The sequence below is a fragment of the Durotheca rogersii genome, assembly GCF_024521655.1.
Source record: "Durotheca rogersii strain YMJ 92031201 chromosome Unknown GGS23scaffold_23, whole genome shotgun sequence".
Taxonomy (NCBI): Eukaryota; Fungi; Ascomycota; class Sordariomycetes; order Xylariales; family Xylariaceae; genus Durotheca; species Durotheca rogersii.
In genome coordinates, this window is record NW_026251254.1 from 440,217 (window position 1) to 464,590 (window position 24,374).

At 56.6% G+C, this 24,374-nt stretch overlaps 7 protein-coding genes across 7 annotated transcripts; 5 read left to right on the plus strand and 2 right to left on the minus strand.

Moving 5' to 3' along the window:
- Positions 1–246: 246 nt before the first annotated feature.
- Positions 247–2,918, minus strand: GGS23DRAFT_229256 (MFS general substrate transporter). The gene is made up of 3 exons (XM_051512039.1): positions 2,346–2,918; positions 568–1,990; positions 247–510 (listed from the first exon to the last, which is right to left on the minus strand). The coding sequence occupies exons 1-2, from the start codon at positions 2,746–2,748 to the stop codon at positions 609–611; spliced, it is 1,785 nt and encodes a 594-aa protein (XP_051369280.1). The 5' UTR covers positions 2,749–2,918; the 3' UTR covers positions 247–510; positions 568–608.
- Positions 2,919–3,423: 505 nt separating this feature from the next.
- GGS23DRAFT_229295 (uncharacterized protein) lies at positions 3,424–5,065 on the minus strand. The gene is made up of 2 exons (XM_051512040.1): positions 4,041–5,065; positions 3,424–3,976 (listed from the first exon to the last, which is right to left on the minus strand). The coding sequence occupies exons 1-2, from the start codon at positions 4,453–4,455 to the stop codon at positions 3,564–3,566; spliced, it is 828 nt and encodes a 275-aa protein (XP_051369281.1). The 5' UTR covers positions 4,456–5,065; the 3' UTR covers positions 3,424–3,563.
- On the plus strand, positions 4,906–6,289 carry GGS23DRAFT_229216 (uncharacterized protein). Its single transcript, XM_051512038.1, has 2 exons — positions 4,906–5,532; positions 5,602–6,289. The coding sequence occupies exons 1-2, from the start codon at positions 5,355–5,357 to the stop codon at positions 6,165–6,167; spliced, it is 744 nt and encodes a 247-aa protein (XP_051369282.1). The 5' UTR covers positions 4,906–5,354; the 3' UTR covers positions 6,168–6,289.
- Positions 6,290–6,950: 661 nt separating this feature from the next.
- On the plus strand, positions 6,951–8,075 carry GGS23DRAFT_229363 (uncharacterized protein). The gene is made up of 2 exons (XM_051512041.1): positions 6,951–6,999; positions 7,155–8,075. Exon 2 carries the CDS (start codon positions 7,391–7,393, stop codon positions 7,895–7,897), a length of 507 nt encoding a protein of 168 aa, XP_051369283.1. The 5' UTR covers positions 6,951–6,999; positions 7,155–7,390; the 3' UTR covers positions 7,898–8,075.
- Positions 8,076–13,938: 5,863 nt separating this feature from the next.
- On the plus strand, positions 13,939–17,186 carry GGS23DRAFT_229618 (uncharacterized protein). The gene is made up of 2 exons (XM_051512042.1): positions 13,939–16,057; positions 16,110–17,186. Exons 1-2 carry the CDS (start codon positions 14,117–14,119, stop codon positions 16,860–16,862), a joined length of 2,694 nt encoding a protein of 897 aa, XP_051369284.1. The 5' UTR covers positions 13,939–14,116; the 3' UTR covers positions 16,863–17,186.
- Positions 17,187–18,690: 1,504 nt separating this feature from the next.
- Positions 18,691–19,961, plus strand: GGS23DRAFT_606839 (carbohydrate-binding module family 1 protein; the record flags this gene model as incomplete). Its single annotated transcript, XM_051519955.1, has 3 exons — positions 18,691–18,694; positions 18,743–19,021; positions 19,090–19,961. 3 exons carry the CDS (start codon positions 18,691–18,693, stop codon positions 19,959–19,961), a joined length of 1,155 nt encoding a protein of 384 aa, XP_051369285.1.
- Positions 19,962–22,380: 2,419 nt separating this feature from the next.
- GGS23DRAFT_229714 (FMN-linked oxidoreductase) lies at positions 22,381–24,062 on the plus strand. Its single transcript, XM_051512043.1, has one exon. The coding sequence runs from the start codon at positions 22,706–22,708 to the stop codon at positions 23,816–23,818; it is 1,113 nt and encodes a 370-aa protein (XP_051369286.1). The 5' UTR covers positions 22,381–22,705; the 3' UTR covers positions 23,819–24,062.
- Positions 24,063–24,374: the final 312 nt, after the last annotated feature.

The following is a 24,374-nucleotide window of genomic DNA, read 5'->3' on the forward strand; positions in this document are numbered from 1 at the left end:
GGTCAGGGTCGGCTACCTCGTCATCCACATCCACAGCTCCCTCGGCCAGTGCGACTCGTCGGGCGCGCTCCCCGAGCTCCAGCCACCACCCCGACCCAGCGCACCCGTGCTCGGAGCGCCCGAGCTGCCCGTGCTCGTGGCGGCACCGCCAACCAGAGAGCCACCCGCACACCTCGCAGATCGGCCAGAATTCGTTAGAGCAGCCAGGCCGGTGTTGGTCGAGGTATTGAGACGAGCCCGAATTCCCAGGCGTCAAGTGCTCGACGCCTTACTGCTAGTTCTGGTCTAGCTCTGGGGAGGCCGCGCTGGGGTTAGGGTAGCTGTCGAATTCGTACAACTTTGAAGGGAACCGAACCACTAAGCCAAAGCACCTTGGAGCGCTTAACTGGGCTCATAACTGTCGCGTAAAACGTAGACGCCTGCATTTACGCTTTGAGGCATGTAGGCATATAAGGGCTGGCTCAATTGCTACGTGACGGATCCCATTTTCAGCAGCGCGTTGGCAGTCGGCTGGATAGGTATATGAGCATAAGCATATGCATAACTGTTCGTTGGCAGGCTCGCAACCTTAGAACAATCCAAAATTAAGCCGGTTTGACGGCGGAATCTTAACCCCCTTCTCTAACAGCAGCGGGTTTCTGTGTGGTGGTTTTAACGAGAAAAGCCAGACATACGACCACACCTAACCCGGAGAGCCCGACGCCCATGTAGAATGAGCCGCGGTACCCCTTCAAGATGTCCACTGGATTCTCGCCACCGTTATTCACGTGTGTTTCTATAGTTCCGGCAAATCCCAGTCCTAGAGAGATGCTGTAGTTGACAACCGTGTTGACCAGACTCGCGGCAATGCCTTGGTGCCGCCGCGGCACGGCGTCGGAGAGGATCAGCGTCGCGGCCGGGAAACTCATGTCCATGCCCCAGGTCATTACGACGGTGGAGACAAAGATCTGGCCCCAGTAGGTCTGGTCGACTGGGCAAGTTGCTACGACGGTGACACCGGCCGTGAACGCGAGGAGTGACAGGGTCATGACGATCGGGGGTCTAAGCCGGTGCAGCATGTAGCCCGTGAAGATGGCGGCGCAGAACCCCGAGATGGTGACTGGGCTCATCATAGCCGTGGCCAATAAGGGGGACCTCCCCTGGAGCACGAGCAGGAATTGCCAAATGTAGAAGAACCAAATGCCAAAACAAGCCCACCCGCACGCCACGGCGCCCAGAACGAACGATACGTCGGACGAGAGCGCGTGGAAAGGGATGAGGGGGCTCTCTGCGAATTTCAGCTCGAACGCCAGGAACGCAATCAAGAGAAGCAGCCCTAGAATCAGCGTGACATAGACATAAGGCTCGGGCCAGCCGACGATCGGGGCCTGGTTCCAGGCAAAGTTCACAAGGACGAGGCCGCAGACGCCGAGGATAGTTCCGACGAGGTCGAGTTCCCTCGCGATATCCTTTAGCCCTTGCGGCCTCACATGGTACCCGTTCGAGGCATCCGGTATCGCAAAGTGTCCCACGACCAGGGATGCTGCCAGCACGAGAGCAAAGACCCAAAAGGCCCAGGGCCACCACGTGAGGGCAAGAAGAGAGGCGAACAGAGAACCCAATATCGCCCCGCTAGGGGCCATGGCGCCGAAGACGGCAAAAACCATCTCCTTACGTCGCCCCGGAGGGTAGGCCACGCCGAGGATCGCGAGTCCGTTCGGAAGAACGATGGCAGGGCCGATTCCCTGAAAGGCGCGGGCGACGACGAACAGGACGTGGTTCGAGTAGATGGCGAGTCCGCAGACCATGCTCCAAACGGAAAACCATGCCATACCGACTAGAAACAAAGTCTTGTGGCCGAAGGTGTCGCCCAGCCTGCCGGAAAATAGGATGAAGGTGCCTACGGTCAAGCTGTAACCCGCCATGAACCAACTCAGCTCGCCGGGATTCGTGATGCCGAAACTAGCGCCAATGATGTGGATGATGCTGATGGCCTGGCCGAGGCCAGCCTCTTTAAATAGGTAGGTATGAGAGTCAGCCCAGAGCTGAGACGACACGCCAGGTAATTCGCCTGCACCGAATCTAGGCTACCAGCAAAACATAGAGACCGTTACGCGCATGGTCTGGGCGTGACTTTCTTGCTTTCCTCCAACTTCCCCAGCAGCTCGGCGGGCGGTCGAGTTGATGTAACCGGACGAGAGAGTGAGGAGAGGGGAGGACAAGTCTAAGATACATGATGCACGTGATTCGGACGATGGTGGCCAGACTCGCGCCCATTGGCATGTTTTGGGCATCACACCGCCTCGACGACGACATACTACTGTAGGATTCCCGGGAGAAGAGAGTGGAGGAATAGCAGGACTCACGGGTGAAGAGTTGTCCAAAGCATATCACCGCCACAAATAAGATCTCCCTCGGCAAGGATAACGTACCGACGATGGACTTGGTCGACTCGATTCTAGCCACGTTGTCGAGGTCATCGCTTTGAGCGGCGCTGTCGGCTCGTTCTGCTTTCTCGTCGTGACTCGCGTCCCGACCGTGTCGTGTAATTCCCTCGAGAGTCTGGCTGAACATCGGTGAGCCGTCTGGGCCAACGACGGTATGACTAAGCTCTCTCCGCGTCGGGCCGTGTGTCCAAGTTTCTCGCAGCTGGCCAGGGGGTAGTCTCTCCAAACCCGCGTTTACGGCCTCGATCTCGATGGTGTTAGCACTCTCGGTGGTCGTCCTCCCTTCGTCGCCAAAGGGCGGCAGTCCGTTGGTAGTAGTCATAGGGAGTTCTCCGGTGCCACGTTTCTGACACTATGGGTGTGCCCGGTTATTCTTTGTTAGACGAACGAGCGAGCGAGCAGGGAGGCGGGCAGATATCCGAAGAGGTTTCTTTCAAACAACGGCGGAAAATGGCTAAGTAACAGCTAACTAGGTCCAGTGAGGGATAGCAAATTTATGGAGGGACCAGAACACCACTCCATACCTATCGCGTCCATGGTCGGCTGATTCGGCTCGGGGAACCATCCCGCCAAAGACAAAGAAAGAAAAGTACGGAGGCGAGGGGGGTAAAAAAAACAGACAACATCGCGCGGTAGGGATGTGATTCGTCGTCAGGGGTGATTTATGTGCAGATTAATAAGAGGCGCGCAAAGAACCCTAGCTCGCTCACTAAGCAAACAATAGGCACTCGCCCTGGTCGACCCGTGGTTGTGCGCATGGACAGATAGATGTTAGTTACTGCTGGGCATTGTTTTCGTAGGCGGTCGTAGATGATCTCGCTGATCTCGTTTAAGAACCGTAGGCAGGTTTTCATATCGTCTTCAGTCGTCGGCATGCCGGTACATACCTACCTACCAATGGCACGGCCACAACAGATCAATGTCTAATCCGTGTTGGTAATAGGAACAGTAGCGTTTTGAATGCGCTTTCGGTGTGACCTTAGACCCTAACCTATAAGCGTGTGGGTACCATTTTTACTGCCTCGTAATGCCGAGTTGGCTTTTAATCCGGCCAAGTGCCGGCAGGCATCCCAAGAAGTTCAGCCCCAGAGTCGCATCCGTGTTACGTCTCCGCTTGTCTGCCTCTCGTTCTGGAGGTCAAAGCCGTCCCCCCCTAGCCAGTCGACGGATGCCCGTGAACAAGACCACGATACATGTCAGAGCAGCTCGTAGCCCCAGGCGAGAGATAGCTGACGAGAGGGAACTGAGGAACAGCGCTAGGGAGACCGTACCACCTACCTCATGCGGAGACATCTCGTCGGTTCTCGCATCAGCTGGGATAGCTGGCACTCTTTCCCGATCGTCGATCGTCGATGCGCCTCCGACGTGTCGCGAAGCCACACCCCTACGTGTTTGGCTGCCGAACATGTCGCTACGACCGGAGCGGGTGACTAGGCAGACCGTGGCCGCCCGATTCCGAAGCTGGGCCGGCATGCCGGCATGCACAAAATTCGGCCGGCGTACGAGTCGCTGCGGAATAGTACGGGGACTGCCGTGCCACGTTCCACCGGCTTCTCGCCCCTACAGTATCAGCTCCATCGCTTACGGACTTAGTCGACGGCTCGTCGTACCTACGCAGGCAGCGTGTGTGGCTTAGGCCCACGAGCAGCCCCTGACATGCGGATGGGCTCGGAGATGTCTCTCTCTCTCTCCCTCTCTCTGCAGCCAAGTACCCGCCCCTACATGACTCCCGATCGCGATCCATCCCAGCTACAGGGCCTACACCAGGCATCGAACCCAGGCACGTGAGCAGGCATGTTTCGATGCGTGTGGTTCTCAGGCGAGGTCGGCTAAACGCAACGCAACGCAACGCAACGCAACGCAACGCAACGCAACGCAACGCACAAACAAACAAACGAAGGAATGCAGGGTGCGCCGGGTTTTGTAAGACGGGCGAGGCGGGCGGTTTGCTCGTGTGGCCTAAGACGGGAGTGTCCCGCTCCCGATGGGTCGAGGCATCGGATGCGTAACCGATCTTAATCTTATGCATGCCCTTCGCCGAAGCGTCGCAGCGTTGGGAGCATCGGTTAGGCGACACGTGGTGGTGTGCTTCCCAGCGCTCGCGGTTGTGCTTGCCTCGCCCGTGTCGTGGGGGGACGCCACCTTCCCCAAGGACCTGGCTGGACGTGACGGGATGGGGCGAGCGCGTGGTTGCTTCGCGTGGTTGCTTCGCGTAGTTGCTTCGTGCGGTCGCTTCGTGCAGTTGCTTCCCACGGCACGTCTCGGCCAGTCGAAGTTTCCGCCGCGGCTAGCGTTAGGGCTTCGATGTGGCGCGACGACGCCTGGACGGGTTGAGGCAGAACCTCCTTCCTCCTGCTCTCCCTCTTGCTCTCCTTCCTCCTCTCCCTCGTCCCCCGCCTTCCCTGCCGCCAATGGCAGACAACGAGAAGGCGCAGGGGGGGACGAGGGGAAGCGTTTGCTTGGTGGCAACCGCGGCAGCAGGAGGAGAGCGTGAAGAGGCAGGAACGGGTGAGCGAGCGCCTGCGTAGGGTGGGAAAAGGGAGGCGAGAGCTAGAGGAGGAACGAGAGACAGGAGGAACGACACACACGCACACACGCACAGAGAGAAAGAGAGAGGGGAAGGAGAGGAAGAGGAAGAAGGGGGGACGAGGGGGAGTCACCGCCTAACCACCTACTACTATCCTGATAGGAGTATTCGCAGTCGACCCGGCCGACCTGGCACGACCGCAATCCTTCTAGCCGTTACACCACAGCATCAGCTCTCACCAAACCCTTTCGACCGGGACGCGCCACAGAACACACGGGCTGGCCAGAAACCAATCAAGACCCAGACCGCCCCGGCCGTATAAATAGCCTCGCTGCTTGCCTGCTGGATTTCCCTCTGCCTCTCGTCCGGCATCCCACACGCTATCTCACACGACGTCGACCATGACTTCGCCCACCGACCCCCAAGCCAAGGTATATTCCCACATCAACGGCGGCCATGACCATCTCTTGAGTCGTCTCGCCGTCTCTGAGCTCTGCAAGGGCTGGCCCGTCTACAGGGACGCCTCCGAGTGGAAGAACTTCCGCTCCCTGTTTTGCGACGACGCCTGTGTCTGGACCAGTCAGTAACCGTCTCCCGTTCCTCTTTCCCGTCGAGCCGTGTTGGGTGCTAACCAGGAGCGTCTCGCAGCATGGAGTGGGCGTCAGACGATAGATGGCTTCATTCAGAAGTCGAAAGAAGGCAAGGCGAACGGCGACTTTATCATGCATCGCGAGTGCGGCACTATGGTAGAGCTCAATGCCTCGGCCAACCGCGCCGTCGGCAAGATGAAGGCCACCATCACCCAACGCTTCAGGGTCGCGTCGGACGCTCCAGGTATCGACCCGGTCGTGTACGATGTAGACTGTGACTGCCGCTTTCACTTCCTCTGCCTCCGTCACCCGGATTCCGACGTGTGGAAGGTCAAGTACGTCAAGCTCATATACGATAAAGACAAGCTCGTTCCCGTCAACGGCAAAGACCTACCGAGCTTCTCCAAGGAGACGCTCGACAAATATCCTGAGGGATACAAGTTCCTCGGTGCGAGCCAAAGCATGCTGGGGCATGATATCGACTCGTTCCTCCCGACCATCCAAAGCCTGGAACACGGGCACGCCAACCCATTGTGGCTCGAGCTGTATGAGCAGGTGGGGCAGTGGCTCGACGGAGTGGAAGATATTGACCTATCCACGACGCGTTACCACTACAGCCTCTGAGGAGAGCGTAAGAGGTAGGCACTGAAAGGGATCGAAGCATTTGGCATGTGGGCAGATTGAAAGATGATGGACTAGCTTAGATTGACACCAAATGAAGGGGGAGGTGAGCGAGAAGGACACTCAATAAGAGGCTGCATATGGGAAGGGCACAAATACGATGATGTTCCAAGATGCCTATAAGTATATATATATATCTACCGATAGACCCGTTCGGCGTTTATCCAGTCTGAGAAAAGCCAAACGTCATGGGATCATAGGCCTTTTTTTTTTTTTAACTCCAACCTCTGTCTCTGCATTTCCGTCAGCACTCGAGCCCCGCGACTTCATCCATGTATACGGTGAGCGAAGAAGCGGAGAACGCAGCCTATTTTAAGAGATGTCAATCTGCAGAGATGTGGCATGTAGACTGAATACGGAGAATAATACGTTCTCGAAGCCGTCAGAGCCGAAGTTAGGCATGGGTTGCTCATTAGCCCTCCGCTAAGCCAATAAGACATCTCTTCACCCCGTATTTCGGCCACTGTAGGGTCGATAGCCGTATTTCTAGCCTCGACATGTTACAGGCGCTCGAGCTTCTGTCGACCCCAACTCTCTGACGGTCCTGCTGAGCGGCCCAGGGAGAAACTTGGAGCAGAGGTTGACCAGATCATATCCCGTTACGAATCGATTGCCTCCATGCAGGGTTGCCTAGGTACCTGAGCTCGCAGGCATAAACCTACCGGAGGAAACAGGGAGGCGGTTCCTACAGAGGCTGGGCATAGTGAATGGTCATTTAAACGAGATCGTGGCGTAGTCTCACCGTAGGATTACCAGCATGCCGTTACAGATACTGGTAGGTGATCCAAGAGTTACGTCGCAATTAGCTAAATCGGTGCCTGGCGGAGATAGCTAGGTAGAGGCAAGAGGACTTAGATAGGGCTGGTTCACGGAGGGGCGAGTAGGGTTTACTCATACTGACCGACCGTCGGAAAACACAAACACGAGCAGCGAGTTTCGGTCCTCAGCCGCAGAAACATGAGAAGAGTTGTGTACGGCAAAATATAAATACGCACGCCTCCGTCACCTAGTAGTTCTCAGGGAAGACCAGGCATCCAATCTCTCCTACCAACTGCGGCCACGACGACAACCTCAACTGGCTCATCCCACCCACCTACCTTATCTCCCCACCTACCTGCCTCTCTCACTCGACACGCTTTTCCGACACAGCCCGATCGCGCGACACGATGCTGCGAGGGACCGGCGTTTCGCTATGGCTTAGGCTCCTGCTGGTGACGGCAGCGGCGGGCGCGGCCGTCGAGGCGGCGTGCGGGACGCCGACGACGACGCAGGAGGAGGCGACGGCGACGGCGTGCGAGAACCCGAACCAGACGACGGGGTACCCGGACTACAACCAGTTCTGCCAGTGCCCGCCGTACGCGGCGGACTCGCCGGCGTTCGGGAACCCGTACCTGGGGCTGGTGCGGTGCGACACGAAGTGCCGGCCGGCGAACCCGGCGCAGACGCAGGTGCGGCCCGAGAACGACAGCCTGCAGGCGTGCATGGGCGCGTGCACGGGGTCCTACGAGAAGGCGAGGAAGCGCGGCGAGCTCGCGGCGCGCCAGAACGACGACGACTACTGGTACTGCCACGGCGTCAACTTCGTCCAGGGCCAGCTCTGCGAGTTCATCGGCGCCCTCGGCGACCGCGAGTTCGTCGCCGGCAGCGGCTCCGACTGCTGGTACCTCGATTAGAGCGCACCCGGACGACGCACCGCATCCCGTGGCAGGCCGGAGGGCGAGAGAGCGCTTGCCATAATATTAGGCGCAGACAAGGCCATCGGCGCGATGGTCAGGGCTTCTCCAGTGTATGCCTCTAGGCATCATCGCGCCTAGAAAGACCAGGGCGCGTCAATGCAAGGCGTCCGCCTATGTACGTGTGGATATACATTGATGGTTTCCACATAGCTATATGTACTCTTTAATTCTCGCTTCACATCTCTCTCTATGTATAAATTTCGTTGTCAGCCAGAGTGCTGCGTCCACCTTTGCGATATGCACGGACTTAGAATTTCGCGACTGAATATACCTACCTAACTTACAAGTCTGCTTATGCTCGTGCTCGAGTGTACCTAGCTTTCGTCGGCTCACCAGTAGCCGACCTCTTCCACGAGGAGAAACCACGCAGGTAAGCGTATGCGTCGAGGGGACTCAGCTGGGGGGAAGCCCCCTCCTCCTTCTGACCTCGTAGACGCCGCGCATAGTACTTTGTGAAGGGCATATAACGGAACGTGTCGAATCGCATCTCTCGATACGTCAGCTTATGGGGGAACACATGGTTTGGTATTGTCGTTAAGAGAGCAAGCTAGGTATCCCAATTGCAACCGATGGAGTGCATAATAGGTATTTGGATGCCGACGTCTGTTCCCGCGCCGGAAAGGGGTAATAAAAATCGCTTCCTGCAACATCCGACCCAGCCCAACCTCCAACAACCGATGGGTCCGAGTCATCACGGGAATTCGCGACGGACCTAAAAGCGCGAAAGAGGCTTGAGAGCTGGGAGGGGAAGTTGTACCCTAACATGGATTGTCAGCCCAGATCCAGCGACGGAGCCAGCCAACATTACATGCGCAGAAGGCTCCCCTGGTGCCGGTGTGCGTGATGTGGCTTGCGAGATAGCTCCGATTCCCCGGAAGTACACCCTTAGACCGGAACAGGCCGATTGTAGACGCAGAAGGCCAATAGATCCGCGACGGCTCGGCGACCTCGTTCTCGAGGAGATTCCTTTCTCCTGGCCTGCTTCCGCCCAACTTTGAAAATTTCCCGCAAGTTCACAGCAGCCCGGATTCACGGCGGGTGGTACCATTCATCGTCATTTTACCACATGAATCTTCTTCCCGCCAGCGAGACGGTTGGCAAAGCAGGAGAAGTAGAGGACAGCCAGCGTCAGGGGACTCACAGACTTCGTCGCGGAGGGAGAGGGTAATTAATTAGAAGACGCTATACGACGATGTTGAGCCAGGTAAACAACGCCGCGGGATTTAGTACGAGAGGCTACTGAGTGCGTCGATGACGACGGCACTATGCTAACGGATAGCCACCGGAGGAGAATAAGAAACGAAATCGGGGCTTGGGAGATGGAAATCGTAAGATCGTCGGGCGAGGGAGGCTGGTGGACGCGGCCCTCGGTCACGTACCACCCTCGCGCGTGGGACAAGATATGTACGGATGGGCACACATAGCATCGCGTTTCGTCGACGGGGCGGAGGAGAGGGGGACAACGATAACCAACCTACTATTTGAGTAGTTATGCATGTACATATGGGAATACGCGGGCGGGTGCATCCAGGGGGGGGGAGGGATATCCGCTCTACCGATGTCTCCGCGGCGCGACGGCAACTTCGTCGACCGAGAATGTTGTTTCATTGGGCGCAGCCAGGGAGGGAGCGTGGCTGGATCGATCGTAAGCCGTGGACGAGGCCTGGCTGGCAACCCGGGGCTAGGTAGTTAGTTGGGAACGGAGAGTAGCGAGTAAGACGTAGCTCAGCTCGCCCTCTCGGCACTAAGGCCTGACGGCGCAGGCGAATCGCGAAGAGGCAAGCGACTTGTCATGAAACCGCCGACGACGACTACGAACAGGTTCAAGCGAGGGATAGCTCGCAGGGAGTAACTCCGCCCGGACCGCCCGGAGTGACAGACAGACGCAGGTTGGTATCGAAAACCACCCTCTTTTCTCCCGGCCGACTTCGCATATGGTACCTGAGCTAACAATTGCCTTGCCAACCCGACTATTCTACCTAAGAAAGCAAGGTGAGGGATATTTGCGTTGCTTCGCCGCCGCCGCCGCCGTAGCACTCGACGGATTGATGGTGTATGGCTTGGCAAATATGAATGTCTTAGGTAGATCCATATCTGCTGCGCATGGATGTGGTTCCTTTTTCTTACGCGTATTGACGACGGGCTCAGCCTCTCCCGTGCGAGACCAGGTAGAGAGCGCCCTGTCTGTCGGGATTGGGCTGTTCTACCTTTCGTCCTTGGCGTCTTAGAGTGTTGCCAGCTTGAGATCAGGAGGGGGGGGGAGAGAAAGCTCCGGATTAGATATAGGTACCTAGGTACGTTACCTAAATTTCCTGGTCGCAAAAAGCGAAAGAAGAAAAAAAAAGGAAGAACATCCCCAGATGAGAAGAGTCATAGAATCGTCGATTCGGCTACCAGTCAAGTCGAAGAAATATGTAAGTCAGCTTGGCCGTTGAATCCCTGTCGGTGATGACGACACACATAGATAGGTACGGCACGGACGTATTCCGGTGTGTGGATGTATAACACTCTGGCGGGCTAGAGGTACCTACCTACATCCCGAATCACACAATACATCTAGGTAGAACTACCTAATTTCTCGTATATACATCGGAGGTAATAGAGGTACTGTGCATGCGGCGCTTGGGGTTAGAACGAGTCGCGCCGGGACGTGCGGCACCAACGCCCTCGATAGAGCAGACGAGGTTTTGCGGGAGGAGATGGAGAGATGGATTCGAGATACATAAAACTACCTAAGTCTGGTTAGTCTATTCGTGTTAAGCCCCCAGTTGTTCCGTATTTTGTGGGGGCATCCCAACATCTGCATTGAGTCTGCGATCGGGTGCGTTCAGAAGAGAGAGAGAAAAAAAAGCTCGATAGTCCCGCGCGTCTGTTTTCGAGGATGAAAAGTGTGGCCAAGAATACCATGTAAGACACCTACACTAGGTCCCTGAGGACTTATGAGTAGGGATCGCCTCTACGTGGATACGTCATGTACCTCACACGCGGTTTCACGTCATATGACACGTCCGACGCTACGTGTGTGCCTTCGTTAGGAATTACGAGCGCACATCAATGCCTAGCATAGCAGGAGTTGGTCTGCACATCTGCACATGTATACGGGTATCTATGCTTATCTGCACCAATTAGGCATATAAAATCAATATATATCTTTACGGGATCTCTTGACGAGGACACATCCGTGGCGTGTGTATGTGCTATTATGGTATGTACACACAACCCAGGCTTGTCCATAGTATTAGTAGATGACTGAATTTGTAAAACGCAAAACCTCGCCTTACCGCACTGGGCAGTCGGACGGTGGAGCCCGGCTTATGGTGTTTAGCGTGTTCATGCGGTGTGGCTTGACAGCCGGGCTATCGACGGAAACATGGGACACATCGCCCCCATCCAATGTGTGTACGTACTACATGTATACATAGGTACCTATCATAGATCCCTTAGGTAGGAGGTATCTAAGGTACATCCGATATTGATAGTACATGTAGGCTGATCGCGTGTTTCCGCGACGATTACCTTGCTTCGCAACTATCCGTCGCATGGAGACGTTTTAGCGAGCGAGATGCTTCGGTTTCCGAAGACCGGTTCGCATGGTCGGTCTGTTTAACGTGTGACTTGGGTGTATGTATGCGGTATGTGTAGGCGTTCGTCCAACCGCTGCCGGCTCCCCCGTACTGCCCTTTCTCGTTCAAATTCCCGATCTAGATTAGCAGCTAGGGTGCCTCAGGGTATAGGTATAAGGCAGTTCTGGATCCGGGCGGGGTAAGGTCGGAGTGCGTGGCCAATAAATATCACGAGAGCTAAGGGGGGAAAAAAAAGAGGGTGGAAATAGACAAGGAGAAGAGAATTGGGAACGGGAAAAATGGAGACATTCCTTGTGGTTACATTTGATAAGTCGTCGTGTTTATGCCGCGCCGGCTGCGTCTGGGCGATTACCTCAACGTGATCTTTCTCCCTCTCCCAACCCGTCACCTCGTCCGCCAACGTGCTACGTAGTAGATAGGGCGCCTCGCTTTCATCCATCTATCTACTTGTATATGCACAGACGTGCTGCGCTGTCTTGATCGTCGCACTTAGCCTGACCCGGCGTGAATCGAGATTGATACCTACATCCTGTGGGATCTCAAATTCGAAATCTCAATCCGAGCGCCGAGCGCCTTGGCGTCCAGGGTAATATATCGGGATATTTGAGACAGGAGAGGGATCGTAGCTAGGATCCGTCTTATACACGTACACATGCCCGCTTACTTACCGACCTTACCCCCAACGCTTACTTACAACCATATGCATCCGTGCCAGATGCCGACCTCTCCCTGCTCACCTCCGAATAAACAGCGTAGGCGCCTGGATGCCGAATACAGATTCGTGAGTATAGGTAGATGTCTGGACTTAGCGCTCTACGATGGGCATAACCTAAGGCAGTGAATGAAGGGATTGCTAGCGTCGGTACCTAGCCGAGGTGTAGCGCCTGACCTACTATAATAACCGCAAAGGGTCAGCACCCACCGGCTGCGCGATACGCAACCTTATACCGCAAGGTCCGCTATGGCAAGGTCCGCTAGTGCGATATCGGGTAGTGAGAGGGTACATCATAGGATGATAATCATCTGCACCTGGTCTAGCCTATGGGCCACCCTCCTTCTTCCCCCCCCCCGTCTTATTAGTCCACTTGCGCCCTGTCACCTGCAAATTCTGCCGTCTCCAGCAACCCCGGAAGGCTGGTTAACCTCATCGACGACCATCCATCCCGTCCCATCCTATCCTATCCCGTCGATCGCGCGCCGAAGGCTAGTCGAGGAGGTGACGCAAAAACCCGCACGTCCCGGCCGTCGTCATCATCGGCGAGGCAGTCATCGCCCTCTGCCTCCTCACCGCTCTCGACAACCCGCCTCCTCCTCTACCCTAGCTAGCTACCTAGATCGGTAGCCTTAGGTTAGTTGCATTTCTCTGCCTTGGGTGCCGCCTAAGCACCGCATACAGGTAGCGGTAGCCTGCCTGCCTGCCTATACTCATACCTACATGGCATACCTGTAGTTCCCTATCTCCCGCCCTAGCCTCTACCGGACGGTACGGCAATTGAATCATGTCGCTATGCCTCAAGTATACGTGCTTCCATGCCTCCTCCTCCACTATTGCATGGGAACCTTGCGATCGCCCGCCCCCCTTCAACCACATCACCACCACCACACATCACACCCTCGTCCTTCATTCTCCCACGTCCTCCCTCTCCAGCCCTCCCCTGCCATTCACCCGCAAACGATTCCCATCGCTGTCCGCAGTCCAGACATGATACATCCTTACCCATATGCATGAATTTAACGCACACGCACACATGTATCCGTGCTTACCAACCACGTAGGTGGGGCAGAACCTGCATTCGACCGTAGTCCGGACTGCCCAGCTCGGTGTCTTCTTCTCTCCATCCACGACGGCGGTACTCCTTCGTCGCCTCTACGATCCTATCCTATCTGGTAGCCCACTGCCGGTTGTCTCGCCCTGTCCCGCCTAGCCGTGTCGTGTCGTGTCGTATCCCATCCCGCCTGCGGTGTGTCTCTAACACCTACCCGTGGAGAATTGGGTTTTCCCCGGAGTCGATCATGACTTGCTTATGATTCATGGGTCTTGCTGTACGAGTATGTACCTACTTTCCTGTTCCCCTCTCCTTCTACCTATCTTTTCCTCCTCTTCCTCCTTTTCCCTCCCACGCCTCGTCGTACTGGACTTTTCTTCTTCTTCTTCCCCCGGTTCCCCTTGCTTAGGGTGTCCTCTTCCGGCTTCTCGCGTGCTCCCCTTCTCCTAGCTTGGGTATCTAGGCTACCTGGTTCCGTCCATCTCTATCCCGTCACGCGTACCACGTACTCCCTGCATACATGAACTACATACATATCTTCTTCCACTACACCTTGTGTTCTGCTTAGCATGGGATTAGACCTTTCCGTATGACTTGGGCTGGATAGGTCTGCTGGTCGATCACTCTATATCACGTAATTCGTCACTTGGTCTAGGATGCACTCTATAGCATACTTCCATATCTCCTGAATTCATAACCCCCTTACTCCCCCACCCTCTCTCCTAGCGGTAGACGTCTCCTTCGGGTCCTCGCATTCTTTGGTTGCCGAGTATTCTTTAGCTCTTCGCCACCCTAACAACATCATCATGACAGAAGTAAGCGGTCCCGAACGCCCGGAACACCAGGCGTACCCCGTAGTCGGCAACGTCTACTATAGGCCGAGGACCCAAGAACGGAGGAACCGCGCGGCCGCGAGCCTCCCAACCCCGCATATTCGACCTCGCTCCCGACGACCCCAGTCTATCCACATCGTATCCTTTCCTCCCGGCTACACCCCTCCCGACTTGAGGCCGTCCACCATCCCCATCTCGAAGCCTAAGAAGCCCAAGAAGCCCAAGAAGCATCCTGCCGAGGTCAAGAAAGGCGACAAGTCCGGGTATAGCTCGCCGCGAAGGGTAATTAATAAGGTGCTGGGTCCTCTAAAGCTTCATTTCTCCCACAGAGTCACCGCCGACGCACTCGTGTCGCCCTCCGCCCAAAGCTGTCCGAGCGCGGACAGTGCTGGTGTACCAGCTACTCGACCATACTCGATGATCGCCCTTCCTCCGCCCGGAGCAGCCTCGATGCTGGCCCCCGTCGCCATGGCCGAGTTGCGCCGATCGCCGACGCGGACCCGCGGACCGGGCCACCCGCACAGAAATAGCGTCATGTCGGTACGCTCGGCCAAGAGCGTGATGAGCTCGGTGATGGAGGTGCCGAAGCCTATCGCGAGCGGGAGCGGCGTTTCTTGTTCCATCATCCTCGCCGAGCCGAACGTCTTCCTCACGGGGTTTGAGCACGACGGGCACCAACGGAATGATGTTGCGAATTCGACGTCCTTGCTGAGGGGCAAGCTACAGTTGAACGTTACCAAGAATGTCAAGATAAAGTCTGTCACGCTCAAGCTGCACGGCAGGGCCAGGACGGAATGGCCGGAAGGCATCCCCCCACTCAAGGTTGACCAATTTGAAGAGGAGTCTCTGCGAACGCAAGTGCTGACCTTCTTCCACGCCATGCACGAGTCATGGGAGACTGAGTATGGGAACCAATGCACTTTCTCGCTACGTGTAACCGACCCCCCTTTTGCTTCCACGGGCCGTCGTGCCGCCTCACCCACGCAGTCCACGGTGTCTCTAGCGTCGAGGAACAGGCCTTCGGGACACCTCACCGCTAGGGACTATAAGCGGCTATCTCTACAGTCGGTCCAGTCCCGCAGCTTCGGCAGAGGAGACACGCCTAACCCGAATATCCCGCAGCAGAAAACTTACAAAGTTTTCTACCCCGGCACGTACGAGTACTCGTTCGAATTGCCAATCGACCACCATCAGCTCGAGACCACGAAGCTCCAATTCGGATCGGTCAAGTGGGAGCTCGAGATGATAGTGGAGCGGGCGGGCGCCTTCAAGCCAAATCTTCACGGGTCGAAGGAGGTGAGCATCGTTCGGGTTCCCGACCAGTTATCCCTCGAGATGACGGAGCCCATCTCGATTAGCAGGCAGTGGGAAGACCAGCTACATTACGACATCATGATCTCGGGAAAATCCTTCCCTATAGGCACAAAAATACCTATTGCATTCAAACTAACCCCCCTAGCCAAGGTTCAAGTCCACAAGCTCAAGGTATTCGTGACCGAGTCCATCGAGTATTGGACAAACGACCGGAGAGTTACCCGAAAAGACCCGGGACGCAAGATCTTATTGCTTGAGAAGTCGGCAGGGAAACCTCTCGACAAGCAGTATGCGTCGTCAGATGTACGGGTGCTCAGCGGTGGCGAGCTCACCCCGGAGCAGAGGTACGAAGCGCGTATCGCGGCGCAACGGCGTCGAAGTCTGGACGCATCGAGGGCGCACACCGTCCCGGAGCCGCTACCCGCTCCTGCGGACAATTTGCTGGGCGATCTCGACCTGGGGTTGGAAGCTTACTGGGGGTCGACGGAGATCGAAATGAACGTCCAGATCCCAACCTGCGAGCAGATGGCCAAAGATAAGAACTTGCGGTTGCACCCGGACTGCAGTTGGAAAAACGTCCACGTCTACCACTGGATCAAGGTAAGTTGCTTCGGCTCATCCAGTATCGAGCGATCGACTTACACCCGTGCAGATCGTCATGCGTATCTCTCGTCTCGATCCAGACGATCCGGCGGGGAAGCGTCGGAGGCATTTCGAGATCAGTATCGACTCGCCTTTCACCGTCCTTAATTGCCGCGCCACCCAGGCCAACACTGCTCTTCCAGAGTATTCGGGGGCCGAACAGCCTATTTACCACCAGCAGGCAAGGTGCGGCTGTCCCGACGCCGAGGTTCTTGCCACAAGTCCTAGTCCCGCGTCGAGCACCGGCACGATACCCTCTGTGGGGACCGGAACGAGTGGCCCCAATGCTGAACTCCCCAATGTCGCGCCACCACCAGCCGCCCATCTGCAATGCCAAGCCAGTGGGGGTTCGCGGACAGCCCAAAGGCCAGCATATTACCCGCAAACCGTTGCGCCGCGACCCATACATCTACTGAGACATCCAAGCTTCAACCCGCCTGCATTCGACGACGACGACCCGCCGCCGCCGATGTCCACGCCGCCGCCGCAGTACGACACTGTCGTCGGAACCCCCAGCGTCGACGGGCTCGCCGACTATTTCGCCAGGCTAGCCAGCTACGATGAAGGTGACTCGGACAGCGCAGACGAGGGTATCAGCACCCCCAGCAGACTTACGGAACGGAGCGGGCGCGTTAATGTACCACACCCGAGGACACCGGGCGGTAGAAGCATACAGAGTAGGAGCTTAGAGATTCAACGTCCGTTGATGCCCGCGGCAACAGTACTCAGCATAGCCGGCGAGATATCCGGGCGTAGGAGTTGATCGGACCCGCTTGTCCCGCAGAGGGTTTCGGCGCGAAATGGATGCACGGTACCTACTATTTATCGTCTCGCAAATACTTATGCCAGAGCCCACGTCGGGGAAGTTTTGGAATTCGGATCCACTGCCACCACCATCATGATGGCCATCATCCTTGTCGTTATTAATCATCCTCGTCGTCGAGAGCGGAAGTATTAGATTGATACCCTCGGGGCTGTTACGTCGAGATTTTAGCATTCCAGGTTGTCGCTAAGGGCCTAGACCGAAAGGGGAGTGTGTGTGGGTTTCTTTTTTTTTTTCTTTCCTTCTAGCGATCAAAGGCACGAATCTTAGCACGCACGCATAGAATTCCCGGCTCCAAAACACAAGATGGTTCCTAGCATTGCGGCTCGCATAGATGGCACGAGGTCGAATTTGGATTAATACATCGTCGCGCCTTTTTTTTTTTTTACAGGAAAAAAAAGGGGCGGAATGGGGGGAGGAGAGGAGGGGGGGGGGTTTCTGGGTAGTCGTCGGCCGGCATTGTTCATTCCCTTTCATAATCCCCCCTTCCCACCCTGTCTGTCATAGGTACTCTAGTTCCGCAGGGTTGGGGAATAAAGGGTGGTGTAATCACGCAGTATTGTGTATCAGTGTCAAAAATAGGCCCTAATGGACGAGAAGTACTTATTTCGTTTACGAAGTCTTCGGACGGAGGGAGGGAGAGGGGAGCGAGGGAAGAGCGAATACCCCCCCAAGTACTATCTAACCAGGGAAAAGGTTGTACCTAGATGTCCCAGAAACGAAAACCAAGCACGTCTGCGCAGCATCTGCCAACCCTGGCCAACTCCCGTCCGCTCGGAATCCCATGCAATGTCTGCTGTCCGATCTAGCCTTGGTGGATCGGTCGCGGGCCGAGGGCTGGGTAGGTATGTTAATAGTTCACATGCGCCCGACGCTATCGAGCGAGTAGACCGAAGTTGGCCACGGACGAGCCAAGGTTTTTTTTTTTTTTAATTATTTCTCTCGCCGGTGGTTAGATGGACGGAGCTTGGTGTAAGTTGTTGTCGGCGCGGCGAGAGGCAGGTTACGTTGAGTATTAAGAGTCGATCGGATGCTGTGGCATATTAGATATCTACCCACGTCTGCCTGGGTAATGTCTCGCACTGGTGGTGGCGGCTTGCGAGGAGGAGAGAGGGCAATTTATTAGGTAGATGTCAGACTCACCTCACCCATTCTGCTACGGGAAACTTGCTCGTGGGAAGTTTGCCGCCAGGAGAGCCGCCTGCGCGGGGGCTAACCCGAATGTTAGGTATATTCCCCCCCATGTTTACCTCCGTCTCGGTAAGGTATTGCGCACCTGACTTTCCTATTCGGGCAACCGTTCGCGCTCCGTCCGCTCCGCAAGTCGTATTTCGGGAGCGAGCTCCGATTCAAGGGAACAGAATTTTCCGCGTCCATCAACGCCGCGGGGAGGGGGGGATGGCCCCTAACATAGTACAAGTAGAATCCGTCCCCGTCGCTGCTACGGCTAAGGTCCCGAAACGCGCCATGTCTTCCGCTGGACGGAAGCAACCAAAAGGGAATGCCAACCCATCCGGACCCCTGCGCAACGCCCTATTGGCGGAAACGCGACGTCGGAGCGCCGTCGTCTTTTGCCTCGGCCGTCGACTCTCGCAGCTCGCGTGCGCCTATATAGGTACGCGTATACCAATCTAGGGACGTCGTACACACCCAACGTAAGCGCCGGCGGCCCGTCCCTGCAGTTCAAATCGACGTTCTGATTGTCGTATATTACTTTGCGACCCTCCGGACCGGTCCATCGGAAGCACACAGACATACGCGGGGCACCATGCGTATCTCCACGTCGGCAGCGGCGCTCCTGGCGCTGCCCGGTGTGACAGGGCAGCTTCACCAGCTCGCTAAAGCGGCCGGGAAGCTGTATTTTGGCTCCGCCACCGACAATGGGGAGCTCTCGGACGCGACCTACGTCAGTATCCTCAAGGATGCCGACATGTTCGGCCAGATCACGCCCGGGAACGGACAGAAATGGCAGTACACCGAGCCGACTCGGGGTTCCTTCTCGTTCACCGCAGGTGACCAGATTGCGAGCTTTGCCCAGTCCAACGGCCAGCTACTGAGGTGTCACGCGCTCGTCTGGCACTCCCAGCTACCCAACTGGGGTACGTCATCTTCGCCGCCTCCTAGGTTACCGCGAATATGGGAATAACACTAACAGCGACATGATTAGTTAGCAGTGGCACCTGGACGGCCGCCGAGTTAACCTCTGTCATCAATACGCACATCGCCAATGAGGTGGGACACTACAAGGGCCAGTGCTATGCTTGGGACGTGGTGAACGAGGCTCTCAACGAGGACGGCTCGTATCGTGACTCGGTGTTCTATAGGGTCTTGGGCGACTCGTACATCCCCATCGCATTCAAGGCCGCCGCCGCCGCCGACCAGGACACGAAGCTGTACTACAACGACTATAACATCGAAGGGAGCGGTTCCAAGCAGCAAGGTACCATCAAGATCGTTAAGCTTGTCCAAGACGCCGGGGGTAAGATCGACGGAGTAGGCATGCAGGCGCACCTCATCGTCGGATCCACGCCTAGCCAGAGCACGCTCGAGAGCGTCATCAGGTCGTACATCTCGGCGGGCGTCACTGAGGTGGCCTACACGGAGCTAGACATCCGCTTCAGCAGCCTACCGCCGAGCGAGTCGGGCCTTCAGCAACAGGCGAGCGATTATGGGGCGGTTACGCGGGCGTGCCTGGCGGTCGACGCGTGCGTCGGCATAACGATCTGGGACTACACAGACAAGTACAGCTGGATCCCGTCCGTGTTTCCGGGGTCCGGGGCGGCGCTGCTCTGGGACGAGAACTTCTCGCGGAAGCCGGCGTACAGCACGGTCAGCAGCATCCTGCGTGCAGCGGCAACAGGCGGCGGCGGAAGCACCGGCATCCCGACAGCAACTTCAACGGCGCCGGAGCCGACGTCCACGTCTTGCACGGTGGTGAAGTGGGGGCAGTGCGGCGGTAGAGGTTACACGGGATGCACGGCCTGCGCGTCTGGCTCTACCTGCACCTATTCGAACGATTATTACTCGCAGTGTCTGTGAGCCGCTGGAACAGGGCCGAAACGTCGGGCTTTATCATATCCGCTACTATCATAGAGCAGAATAGAAATGGACCCGTGGCGTCGTCCTTCTTCGTATCGTGCACTCGATCGTCTAAATGAAGATTTGAGGGATCGGCCAATGCTCTGGGCGATCCGGTTTCTCAGGAGAGCATCGAGAGGGTAACCGCATGCTGTTATCGCCGGGGCCGTTCTAGCTCAGCGAGCTCTGTGCCTGCCTGGCCCATAACGTCGTCTCGAGAAATGAGAATAAGCTCGCTCGTGACTATGCTTACGCTCGTGCCTCCGCCGCTCGGTCACTGGAGGTTAGCTGTACTACCTTTCTGACCCGATATGCCTGTTCGCCTGCCTATCTCAAGGCGCTCGTAATTCGCCGAGACCCGCTCCTGTTTGGTGGATAGAGATACGTGTTCATCATGACGAGGCGCCTCTTTCCTCCCCGCTCGTAGAGGAGTGAACCGCGGCTTGCTTACCAATTCGACAGTAGAAGATGAGCTCTCCCATCAGCGCGCAAGCGAGCGACGGCGAAAATGAGCGAGCGGGCCCAGACATTTTTCGATTAGAACGTCTAACCCTCTGTGTTTCGTTAAGCACCCTCAAGGGCGATTTTCGCCCTCGGCTCTCACCTGCTTATGTATCTTGCAGCGAGATTCTCGGGTCAGGGAATTTTCGTCCTGCTGACGCCATAACGAAATGGTTAACTTAGATCCTCCGAATCCGTCCCCAACCCACAGGAGATCTCTCGAGCTAATACCGCAAGAGGAAGAAAGACGGATATGGCCAGTCCAAAGCGAAGTATGTAAACTCCCCCCGCCTCGCTGAGCAGAAGTTTGCTCGCGGGAGACATGGAAGAGCTGAGAGGAGCCCGCAGATGGAAGCTCATGCCTTTCGTGAGACGTGGAGTCTGGGGTGGGGAGGGTCAGCCGTGCTCAGGCATCTCCAGAGAACTGACAACACCCTAAACGCCGATGACCCATACGGAATGGCCTGTTGAGATTTGAAATCGCTTACATTTGCATGAGTCACGTCCTTTTCGGACCTGCGACACCCCTTCCGTTGTTTCCGAGCATGGAGCCGTAAGAGAAGATCCACGAGACGCGAGATGGTTGCTTGAGACGACGCAGATTGGCATTGTCGCCGTGCGAAGAGAGGTAGGTAGGGATTGTGCCTTGGCAAGATTGGATCTGCAGCCGGCTGCCGTCCAGCCCCGACGGGAAAGCTGGTGGTGTGAAATTGGCCAATAGGACTGGAAGCGTCATGCCTCGCGAAAGGGTCTGGGGCCATCATGTACCCACGCTGTCGAGAGCTGTACGCTGCAGCAAGGTGTCGGGGCGCATGAGAAAGATGCGCCTATTCATACGGACATGCAGACGAAGAAGTGGGCAGCAGCGGCGTACGGTCCAGGTGAGCACAGGGTCCATGCTACGAGCACAGGCGCCAACGTGCATTTCCAGGTTCCGGTGGGTTGCGTATGCGGCGATCCCGGTTCTTGGTGATCAAGCTGACGTAGGATAGGACGCGGGATGTAGATAGGTAGACGGAGAAGAGGAGAGAAGCAGAGGCGACAAGAATTATGAGGCGGGATTAATGAATTGCAGCCGTTAACTTCGTCTAGGGATGTAAGAAGGAGTTCAGTACGTAAGGTTACCTAATTCAATAAAGATATCGTAGGTGTAGGTGTCTACCAGGTAGGTACCTTAGGTACCTATGAGTGTAGACATCTACCTGCTTCAGTACCTCCTCTCCAGCAATAAATTGTACGGAAGGCTCAGTACTTGACTAATCGATCAAGGGGGTAATAGGTACCTAAGGTACTTTGGTTAGGTACCTCCTACCGGACCCAAGCCCTAAAGCCTCGATTTGTCATCAACCATCTCACAGCACCAGAACGCTGAGGGAAGCCGTCCACCAGGTCTCGATACTGGCCTGAATAGCTTCGGGGGGGCGGAATTGTTTTGACCATAGTAGTAGTTGGGCTCCTAGTATAGCGAATATACCTATGGTAAAGATACAGCGCAAAGATACGACGTGGTGATAGGCCCTCGGCTGTCACGACGTAGGTAACGACAACGCCCATCTCTGAATGGAGTCGTGGGAAGAGTCCGCGTTACAAATGTCAAGACGGCTCTCCGCTCATGCCAAGGCTAGCGTGCTGCTAGGCATGCCACTTTTTAGGTCCAAGACGCGAGCTTCGCTATGGATGGTGTGCAACGAAGTTGGGGCTCCCCGCTAGCCTTGCCCGCTCTCGTTTACCACCTCCCCCCCCAACCTAAACCAAACCTCGCTCTGGGACTACGACTATACCCTATCAGCTAAGAACTTACGCCTAGCTTAGAAATCCGACCTGACAAATCTCCTCCCTCTTACATCGTTACAGACGGGGTAGGGGTTTGGGTCGTAGGCAAGTCACCAATCGCCTAACGCGGCCACGTTTTACCTACTGATCTGGGTCCATTCTTAGTACAATTGTCTTGGCCTTTTTTTCTATCTCGGTCCATGGCGAGGCGACCGGACGGGGGGCCGAGACGTCGGTCCGACATACCCCCACGGGGACATATATATAGCGCTAAGAAGGTAGTTCTAGCGAAGAAAACGAGATAGGTAGATTATGTTCACGACTACCCACGAGCGACTTTCAACATCCACATAGACACCTAGGATATATTTATACTCCCGAAGCCTCTCTGAAGCTATTTGCCCCTCGTCCGTACGTCGCGAATAGGAACGATGGCCTCGTCGTCACGCCTCTTTCAACCGCTCAAAGTGGGCAGGGTCACCCTCCAGCACCGCCTGGCGATGGCTCCGATGACACGCTTCCGAGCTGATGCCAACCACGTCCCCCTCCCCTCCGTGAAGGAGTACTACGAACAGCGCGGCGCTGTACCGGGGTCCCTTCTTATCACGGAAGGGACCTTCATCACCAAACGGGCCGGCGGCTACAACTTCGCCCCCGGAATCTGGTCGCAGGAGCAGATTGCGGCGTGGAAAGAGGTCACGGACGCCGTCCACGCCAAGGGCTCCTTCATCTATGTACAACTGTGGGCCCTGGGCCGCACCGCCGATCCGGAGGTCACCAAGGCCGACGGCGTCGAGTTACACTCCGCGAGCGCGATCCCGTACGCCGAGGGCAAGCCGATCCCGAAACCGCTGACGATTGACGAGATCCAATCCTACGTGGCCGACTACGCGCAGGCGGCGCGCAACGCAATCGAGGCCGGCTTTGATGGCGTCGAGGTCCACGGCGCCAACGGCTACCTCCCCGACCAGTTCCTGCAGGACACGTCCAACCAGCGAGAGGACCGGTACGGCGGCAGCATCGAGAACCGCGCGCGCTTCCCGCTCGAGGTGGTGAGCGCGGTCGTGTCGGCCATCGGCGCGGACCGGACGGCGATCCGGCTGTCGCCGTGGTCTACGTTCCAGGGCATGCGCATGGAAGACCCGATCCCGCAGTTCACGTACCTGATCCGGGAGCTGCGGAAGCTGAAGCTGGCGTACCTGCACGTGACGCAGGCGTACAGCCCGGACGACAGCCCACTGGAAGGGCCGGCCGAGAAGGCGACGTTCGCGGTCGAGGCGTGGGACAGCGAGGCGCCGGTGATCATCGCGGGCGGGCTGCAGCCCGACAGCGCGCGCGCCCTCGTCGACGACGAGCAGAAGCACCGCAACGTGATCGCGGGCTTCGGCCGCTCGTGGATCTCGACGCCGGACCTGCCGTTCCGCCTCAAGCACGGGATCCCGTTCGCGCCGCACGACTACACCAAATTCTATAGCGCGGGCGCACCCGAGGGCTACATCGATTACCCGTTCAGCGAGCAGTTCGCCAAGACCCTGAAGCTGTAGGGAGGGAGGGGAGCCGCGGCGGCGGATTAGCACGACAGGATGCGCCGACTCGTGATAGAGCAAAGCGGCGGCTTCTACCCACACACTCCGTCGTCCGACAGCCGTGTTGCGACTGGTCGTAAGTGGCTGCATGGTGGAGCAGGCATAGGGCGACGCCACGGCGGGGGAGGAGGAAGAGGGGTAACACGCGTTACCGCGAAGCCGTTTCTTGGGCGTCTAAGATTGCATAGGCGCACGCGAAGGGTTCATATGCTATCGAAGGTGCGGTGGCGCAAGATGAGTGTAGATCTGTACCTATTTCCCACGCGCCCTTATCGGTATAGTCCCACCTGCTTCTGGATACCTACTTAAGTACATAGTTAGACGGATTCTTCCATCCCTGTGCATCAATTACAATAGATAGATACCTACCTCCCTAGAATATTCCTCACCGTTCGACTGCGCGGTATGAAGAGGCGTGAGAGAAGTGGGTGCTCCCTAACTAGCTCCTAATACCTACTAGGTAATAGGCAGGCATTGCGTATTATACATAGTCTGTGCTTGCTCGTAAGGCCTG